The sequence below is a fragment of the Saccostrea cucullata genome, unplaced genomic scaffold, assembly GCF_032062105.1.
Source record: "Saccostrea cucullata isolate Sc308-1 unplaced genomic scaffold, CSIRO_AGI_Scuc_v1 ctg11760, whole genome shotgun sequence".
NCBI lineage: Eukaryota > Metazoa > Mollusca > Bivalvia > Ostreida > Ostreidae > Saccostrea > Saccostrea cuccullata.
In genome coordinates, this window is record NW_026928634.1 from 11288 (window position 1) to 20478 (window position 9191).

The following is a 9191-nucleotide window of genomic DNA, read 5'->3' on the forward strand; positions in this document are numbered from 1 at the left end:
TTATTGTGGAGCCCCTTTTTTTCCCAGCAATTGAGACATTCTCTGTGAACATTCCCAAAGGAAAAATTCTGTCGAGGTCTCTCTCCTCTACTTTCAGAATCATACCATTAATGTATACGGTTTGTCCAGCTCTATTGAAATAAAATATTTTTTCATTTCAATGAAATATGAGAAAAGTTTCCAGAATTTGAGAAATTCTCAGATAATCATATTTCTTAAAATGGTATATATTTATACAACCAAATTTACATACTGATCAAAATTTGCAGCTTCAATTGTTCCAGCAAAGTCGTCATCCTCCTGCAGAATCTGTAAAGAAAAGTTCTGTATATTTAAAAATTGCTGCATGCAACTTTAATTGCTTTAGATAATGAAAATTTTAGTACCAAGTGTATTGGTAATGATCCTCTTGTAAGAATCTTGAGTCCCAATAGCTGCATTAAATTTGCAATGATTGTGCAGTGTGAGGCAGCTCTGTATGGAAGTCCCACGCCATCAGAAACATTTTCAATTTTCTTGTGCTTGGTCATTGGTGAATTATTCACACATTCGTTTTGGATAGATTCACAATATATTCTCAGAAATTAAACAGTGGACATCATAAAATTGGAACAAACATTTAATAATTGCTAACAGTCCACTTCTGTCACTAAGGTAACTGAAAAACTTCAATGCATAAGCAAAATGATTCTTATGCACTGGCTAGTAATTAATTACTTTAGAATATTGTTTGAATTCTATTAAAAATTTTCCTGCAATAATAATGCAATTAAGAATTTTACAAACCTCACAGGTTGTGTTTTTGGTTGAATTTAATGAATATTTATCCTTGTAAATATCCACAGACAGACATTTCAGCTTGACAATTTCTCCTACAGGGCACTCTTTGTTGCTTTCCTCATTCCAGAGTTTAACTTCCACCACATTTCCGTCTTCTTCAATTGAAATGATCTTTCTTTTGCTGACTTCGGTTTCCAGCAGTGGTGACACCTGAAATGATAAGATGAAGTCCATATGGGAACATATGATCACTTTCGTTAAATTGAAAATATAAATAAATTAAATGCTTTGTTTGAAGTTTTTTATGTATAGCTTTGGACATTTTATGTATAACTTTATTCTTGCTGATCTTGCAGTATATTTTGCTCCCGCCCCACCCCAACCTCATGAGCTATGCTGTAAAAATGAAAATATTAGACTAAATGTTTTTTATGTATAGCTTTGGACATTTTATGTATAACTTTATTCTTGCTGATCTTGCAGTATATTTTGCTCCCGCCCCACCACAACCTCATGAGCTATGCTGTAAAAATGAAAATATTAGACTAAATGTTAAATCAAAGGGAAACTATTGTGGCGCATTGCCATGCCCTTTTCTTCAGTGCCATTTTTGTTTCACCTGTGTCGTACCTTTTTTGTTTTTCAAAGCAAAAAATGAAAGCTGACTAACTTCTTTTTTTATTCAGTGCATGTTACTTATCTTTTATTTAATGCATGAGATGGTATTTATTCAGGGTGTCAAGTGTACCGGACCACAGGATACTACTTCTTGCTTGAATGCACACAGCTGATAAGATAACTATCCCCAAGTGGTTACGAAGATTTTGGTAAATAAACAGGGCAGACCCCTTGATTTTGCAACCACATCTACTCCTTAAGGGTTACCAGTGTACCACCTTTGATAAGTTCTCAAGATTTTAAGCAAACAATATCTTTTTATGTTCAATGTATTTTGAACCTTGACTTTGTGACCTCATCATAGCTACTTCTTTTGAGGGTACTACTGTCCCAAGTTGATGTCTGGTCTTGGTGTAATGACATACTGACAGATGCAAACCAATATGCCCCTTTTTTCAGTGGGAGGCATAAAGTTTAAGCACAGTATCTTTAAGATTTTGCAAGAATTTTCTTCAATATTTTTATTAATCAATATTAAAGCACATGCTTTGTTTTTCTTAGTATGTAAAGGACTACAAATTAAAACTTAAATGTCAAGTTGTATTAGATGTAGTTTCATGGGGGCGTGGAAATCGGAGGCAAGGAGCACTCAATTTCTACACCCCATGAAACTGTATATCCAGGAATACAAGACTTTTATGATGTAAACAGTTGGTCACATACCTGACAAGACGCGTCAGAGTTACAAATATTTGGTTACATTTAGTCATTTCAGAAGTTGCAAGAAAACATGTTGAACCTATTTTAATTGAAGGATTTTAGTTTAGAAATGTAATAACATAACAAGCATAAGAGGGTTATGTATTTTTTGTGTGTGCAATATTGCATTGCCAATATAATTGTTAATCCCTGTAAATGAGGAAAGAAAAGACATATTATTTTCTATATTTATAATTTTATATCTGTGCATAAAAATATTTGCATGAAGTGGTTAAATGCACTAAGAATATTCTATTTATCACACTGTGTTTTCCATTTCTATTATGATTTGGCATAACGGTTCAAGGGAAGATTCAAGAAGATGAAATATTTATAAAGTTTACAGTCAACACATGATAACCAGTAAGCTGACAGATGTGACTGACTGCTTATGTTGACTTGGTGCAAGGCAAAGTGATTGCAGTCTCTTCAATGTTAGATCTTTCACAAATTTATGTGTAAAAAGATATTTTTACACAGGATTCTTCCTCCCAGACTTATCAGTTTTACCAAATCAACTGCACTGAGGAGCCAATGAGATTTCTTAGAGGTCACATATTAGTTAGTGGTTATAGGTTTCTCTAAGTGTACAGATGTGAAATTCTTTTTGTGTTTTACTAAGTTTACATTCTATTAAAATCCAACCTCTGTATGTCCATGTGTACCAGTAAATTCTCAACTTCTAATCAGTACATTAACATATATGTAACAATTTTTTTGTCATTTTGTTAGGATGGGGAAGGTGTTTTCACACAACTCTTTCATGTATGATGCAGTTTAAATACATACCTTCGTCACAGTTCCTTTAATTGACACCCTGTCGCCCTTTTTCAGGGCTGTCAGTTCTGCTACCTTAACCAGCTGTGGATTTTTCCACTGGGTGACAACCGATTGGTTAATTGTGGGCCTGGCTGTGTCCATACTCCATTTTCAAAGAATATTCATAAGTCGCGCTCAGAAATCGAAAACGAGGCTAAGGTCGGTAAAATTGTAAACAAAATGTCGGCGGCTGAGGAGGAAGGGAAGGGTCACGACAAGCACTGCTGTGTGCCATTCTGTAATGGAAATGGCAGGCTTAACCCAGATTTATCCTTTCACCGGATACCAAAGGCTCCAGAAAAGAGAAAGGAGTGGATTCAAGCGATTAGGAGAGACCCTGGTCCTCTGTTTACCGTGAGTGACCTTCCGATACGTGTTTCAAGAACACGTAAACAATGTCGATGCAAACTGATCAGTGATCTGCACTTATATAAACAGATATATATTATCCCTTGGTTAAGAGTATATTTTCATATATTTGTCAGAATATATGTGGAATGACATACTATGCAATGAACAGAAATGTCATCTGATGCAGAGGCATGTAAATCGAGTAGACTAATGCAAGTCAGTCAGCTGTTTATTCATGTTGAGCTCAATGTCAGCTAAACCTTTTTCGCATAACTTTCTGTAATCATAATAAAAATGTTAAATCTAGTATAAAAATTCGTTAGTAGATAAATATTAAATAATGAAAGTGTTTTACATGTGAAGATTGGTACCCTAGTTTCTTAACTTAAAAAGAAATCACATAACTAGGATTAGGCTACTTGTATTTACAGTATCTTACTGTTAGCAAGTATCATTAACCAGTTCACCATCTGATATCCCTAGATGCATCTTTTAATTTATATTGCTTAAAGTTATGTAATATGCTCCAAAATGCTTACTGCTTCTAGTTTATGTCATGCAAGTAATATTTCAGTGTAAAATTCATTTCATTATAATTATTCAGATAAGTGATGAAACAGTTGTCTGCTCTCGCCATTTTAAAAAGGAAGATATTAAGTGGACTCCAGTGAGGACAACGTTGAAACCTGGGTCGGTACCCTCAGTTTTCTCCTGGAAGGCGGATACCAACAGTCGACGCCCAATAGTTAAACACACCCTTCCAGAGAAAAGACCTAAGCAGGAATTTGAGGATTCAAGTGTGAGACCTGAGGAAATGGATTCTACTCCATTGTTAATTGAGGATGGGTAATTTTCATAGAATTTTTCAAGAGTAGCTAAAAAAAGACTTGATTCATATTAATCTGTTGTATAGTAAAATAAACATAGATTTATGAAATATATATATATATATTAATTATGTAAAAAGTACATTTCTAATTTTGGTCAGATTTTTTGTGATGTACGTACTACAGGTCAACAGAACAAAACACCATTACATGTACAATACTACCGGTAAAACACAATATTAATACATTTTATTGAAATTTCTAATGGTAAGTTTATACCGTGTTGTTATAATATTTATTTGTGTACAACAAGATGGTTTAATTAATATTGTCTAACTCTTACGTTTTAAAGCATAAGGTGACTACATTTTTTTAAAAATATGCATACTGATGGAATATAGACTTACAATCAGAAGTTTGAATTTTTCAGGAGATGTATCATAAAGTCAAATTTTACATGAATCATTCTCAGAAAAGTTATTCTTTTGTCAAACTGATTACTTGATATATTCAGTTTGCAATTGTAATCAACTTTTTTGAATGATTTAACTTTCAACTGCTGCTGGACAGTAGAATGCTGGTCATCATGTCAGTAAGGTATGATTTTTTTTCATGTACTAATATAATTTTTGCAGAGTCTCTTTAAAAAAAATCTCATGATTTTAGTTCTCCTCCTCCTGATGAAATACATGAGAAGAGTAAGAGAATCCAAGAATTAGAAAATTTGTTGCAGAAGAGGGATGAGGAAATCAAGACTCTACAACAGAAGATTGAGGTTGAACGATTTGGAATTCAGCGGTTTTCAAATGACGATTCAATGATTCAATTTTACACAGGATTTACTACAATGGCTATGTTTTTAGCTTTTTTTGAATACATCAAACCTACTGCAACATGTATGAAAAGCTATTATTATAAATCTTGTGATAAACCTAACCAGCAGGTAAATGTAGGCAAACAAAGAAGCATGTTGTTAATTGACGAGTTGTTCATGTTCTTATGCAGGTTGAAGTGTGGTCTAATGGCACAAGATTTAGGAGTCAGATTCAATTGTCATGTTTCTACTGTTAGTCGAAAGATCATAACATGGGCAAACTTTCTTTATTTTATTTTAGGCAGCATAAGTATCTGGCCTAGTAAGGAACACATTTATGAAAAAATGCCCCAGTCCTTCAAGTTGTTTTACCCCTCAACTAGAGTCATAATTGACTGCACAGAGATTAAAACTGAGCGTCCATCATCCTTAGCACTTGGGTCAAAATGTTATTCAACATATAAGAGTTCACACACATGGAAAGGGCTTGTAGGAATCGCTCCTCATGGAGCTCTCACTTTTGTGTCCTCATTATACACAGGGTGCATGTCAGATGTTGAAATAACAAAATTATCTGGCCTACATGATCTTATGGAAGAAGGTGACTCAATTATGGCTGACAAAGGGTTTGTGCTGAACAAGGTATTAGAAGGTACAGGCATTTCTGTCAACACCCCTCCCTTTCTTCTTAGCCAAGGTCAGTTTTCAAAGCAGGAAGTAGAACAAACACAAATTATTGCAAAGCTAAGAATACACATTGAACGACATATTCGTAGGGTCAAAGAATACCATCTCTTTGATGGTGTCATCCCATTGAGTATGACTGGTACTATAAATCAGATTTGGACTGTTGCTAATATGCTGACTCTGTTCAGAGGTCCTCTTGTAAAAGATTGGTGTAAATGAAAAATTTTATCAATGTGAATACAGGACATATATTTACTCAATTTTGAGTTCAGGGTGTAAGCTGCTATGGTATTTATGATGTCAACTAGTAATTAAATTCTTACAATGACTGTTTTTATTGTTGATTAATCTGATTTCGGCTGAACACTGTAGATTGGTTATTTTTCTCAAGATAATTTTTTACTTCTTGTGATAAGGGAGGGTTTTATATATACCGGTACATAACATATCCTCTATTTTTCAGTTTTTATTCAGTAAGCCATATTGGCCCTCTGTTTTTAATATAGCTGTACAGTAAAACATACTTATAACAAAATTCCAGGGACAAATTTGTTTCAAATTTATAATATTTGTCAGTATGTAAACTATGTTTCAAAACCAAAGGGAAAAGAAATCAATTTGCTGTATGTGTGAATTCATTAGTCATCATTTTATTAAAAGTGTATTTGCTATAAGTTTGTTTTACTGTGCATGATAAAAAGTATTTTAAAAATAAGTTTCAAAGATTGTTTTTATTCAAGGAAATAGTTAAAATAGAATGAATCAATCTTGTTTTTCATTTCCTGCCACTCTTCATTATCAAAGGTAATCACCTCCAAATGGCTCTCGTCACAGTGCCACACAAAGAAATAACACCAGGTAAGACCTGTCACGGCAAGCTGCATCATAACTTGGTGGTAGTAGTTATGGTTTTCCTTCAGTCTCCATATATCCCCATCCTTCTTCAAATAAACACACTCTGTTAAGGGTTTTACAGGGCACTTTATCTCCAGCAAACCATAAGGGGGGTTCATAGTTGGGTTGTATACCTTCCTGTCTGGGCTAGCAGCAAGCCAGGAAGCATAAGGACTGACAATGATTCCACAAGGGTATATGTTGACATTGTTGTTTTGCAACTGCAATTTAAGAAAAAATTAATAAGATTTTAAAGATATGATATAAACAAAATACATCATACATGAATCTAACATCAGTCATGCATAAATTGTGTTACATGTCCAGAATCTTGTGAACATGTATACTAGTGATTGTATTATGCTACATCTTTGATAGATAGATTAACATTACTTACTTGTACAAAGGCTTCAGCAGCAACTGCCTCGAACGACAATCCATGTCGCATACTCTCTGTGACGACTTTTCTTGTTGTCTTCAATCTTTTAATCAAAGGTCCAAAATCTATAAACAGAGTACATGTATATACAATAATTTCAGCTTACAAATTAAGATTTATATTTGTGCAAAGAAAATTCATTTTCATATGAAATATGTTGGAAATACACGTTTATGTAAATTTAAATTGATGCAAATATATATCAAATATTGAAAATGGTTTTGAATGAGGTAATGTCTGCATAAACCATGATAAGATTTTGTAAGGTAACACCTTACCTGCTCTACGCTTCACAATATCACCAGAGACAGATGCAGTTATCCTCTTCTTGCGAATAGCATGCCACTTGGGACTTTCTCCTTGCAACCTTGTCATTTCCTCAATTTTATGGCACTCCTCTTCTGTCACATATATAGCAGACAAACTACCACTTTTCTTTTCATCAAGAATCACATGCAGTTGTTGTTGCATAACATTTTCAACAGGAAGAAGTGGAAATTCACCAGCATCTAAAATATTTAATACATAATGGGATGACAGTTTTTGTTGCACAGCAAGTGGAGATCCTTTTGGAAATTTACCAAACTTTGTTTCTGTATATTTCAAGTCCACTTTGTCATCCAAATTCACAACAGTAAGTAATAAAGAAGTCTTGTCAACTGCTGAAACTCTGGAACAAAGGTCAGAGATCAGTGAGATATCAGAATTGATTGGATTGTACAAAGTTGATCGTAATCCACGGGGTTGTTCTTGAGGTAATTTGGAATCGTAACCATGTACAACCACGTTGTCCGCAGTGCTTCCAGAGATCTTCTCTCCTCGTGGGAGATGCCAGGTCTGAGGCAGAGAAGTCTTCAAAACATCAGATGGTATGAATGTCATGTTAACTGATTTCATGTGCGCAAGACAAAATAACAGCCCAGTCACATGCCCGCAGTGTCCTGACTGTCCAATTGTACACGAACAAGAGCTGCTGTCCACACTGGGACCATCCAGCAGAAAAATCTATAAAATGTACCACAGCTTGTTGAACAAAACTGATAACTCGTGCATAGAAAAAGTAGATGCAAAGCATTGTTATCTGTCACTAAATTTACAAATCTTGATATCAGTTTTTTTTTTAATTAGACTTACTAATTATACATGTAATTAAACATCTTACTGATCTAAACTAATTTTTTTTTCTTACCTCAATATCATGAGGGGATTCATTCCTGCGCTGTGACCTGTGGCATTTTCCTTTAACTACACAACCGTTTACTGCACTGTGAACTAAATTAATTTAGGAAAATGAATAACTTTGTTGACTTATTAGTTTATGAAGATTATTATTCATAAATATAATTTAAACGCATCTTTTTTCCCCTTCATTGTGTGTATAGATTTTTACACTTGACCATCGTACATATCATGATCATAAGCAAAGTGAAAGTTCAAACGGAGATATTTATACGTACTTGTGATGTTTGTTACATATCTCTCGGCGAAATATTTATATCCTTTAGATATTTCTTTTTCTCCGAGACTCTGACTTCCTTTCTTTATGTAGCTCTCGACAAATCCAAAGGTAATATTTGGTACTTTTGTCAAGTCTCGCGATGCAGACGCTTTTTTCTCCTCCATCTTTGTTTGTACTCGATACGACCTTAGCCTCGTTTTGAGTTCGATATGCATATTCATGAAATCTCATTAAGAAAGGAGTATTAGCTATTAATAATTTTTTTCACTTAGTACATTCATAAAAAATATTATTATTTGAAATTATACAGATGTTCATTATTTTCATCATAAAAAATTGGCATTTCATATTCTGGAATTTTCATTTGAAATAATTTGTGAGCATCATGTATATTATCGTTATTGATTTTATATAGCAGGAAGAACATACTTTAGTAGCCTCTGTCATTTTCAGCAGTCCATTCTGAAGCAAGAGGTAGTCAACTACTAAGTAGCAGCTGTCTGCCCTTATCTTTGGGAAGATGGCCTCATTTGTTACGATTAAGTCATGCACACATCCAAAGTAGGTCTTGGCACACAAAATGCTTGCCTTGCCATAGATCCCTCCATCTTTGTATTTTCTAATTTCGATGTCTTCCAGGATGTAAATCTTCTGTGCAGTTGCAGACTGTATCTGGTCCTTTTAAAACAGTAACATGATAATGTTATCTCCTATACGAAGGTATATATATGCAGTCAAAGTTAT

The 9191-nt window shown here is 34.0% G+C and overlaps 1 protein-coding gene and 1 long non-coding RNA gene across 2 annotated transcripts; one reads left to right on the forward strand and one right to left on the reverse strand.

Moving 5' to 3' along the window:
• Positions 1 to 253: 253 nt before the first annotated feature.
• LOC134278235 (uncharacterized) lies at positions 254 to 3075 on the reverse strand. The gene is made up of 3 exons (XR_009994400.1): positions 2947 to 3075; positions 787 to 990; positions 254 to 309 (listed from the first exon to the last, which is right to left on the reverse strand). It is a non-coding gene; the product is annotated as an uncharacterized LOC134278235 (long non-coding RNA).
• An 81-nt stretch (positions 3076 to 3156) lies between these two features.
• Positions 3157 to 5874, forward strand: LOC134278237 (uncharacterized). Its single transcript, XM_062760553.1, has 4 exons — positions 3157 to 3330; positions 3932 to 4173; positions 4821 to 5050; positions 5270 to 5874. The coding sequence occupies exons 1-4, from the start codon at positions 3157 to 3159 to the stop codon at positions 5872 to 5874; spliced, it is 1251 nt and encodes a 416-aa protein (XP_062616537.1).
• The last annotated feature ends 3317 nt before the right edge of the window (positions 5875 to 9191 follow it).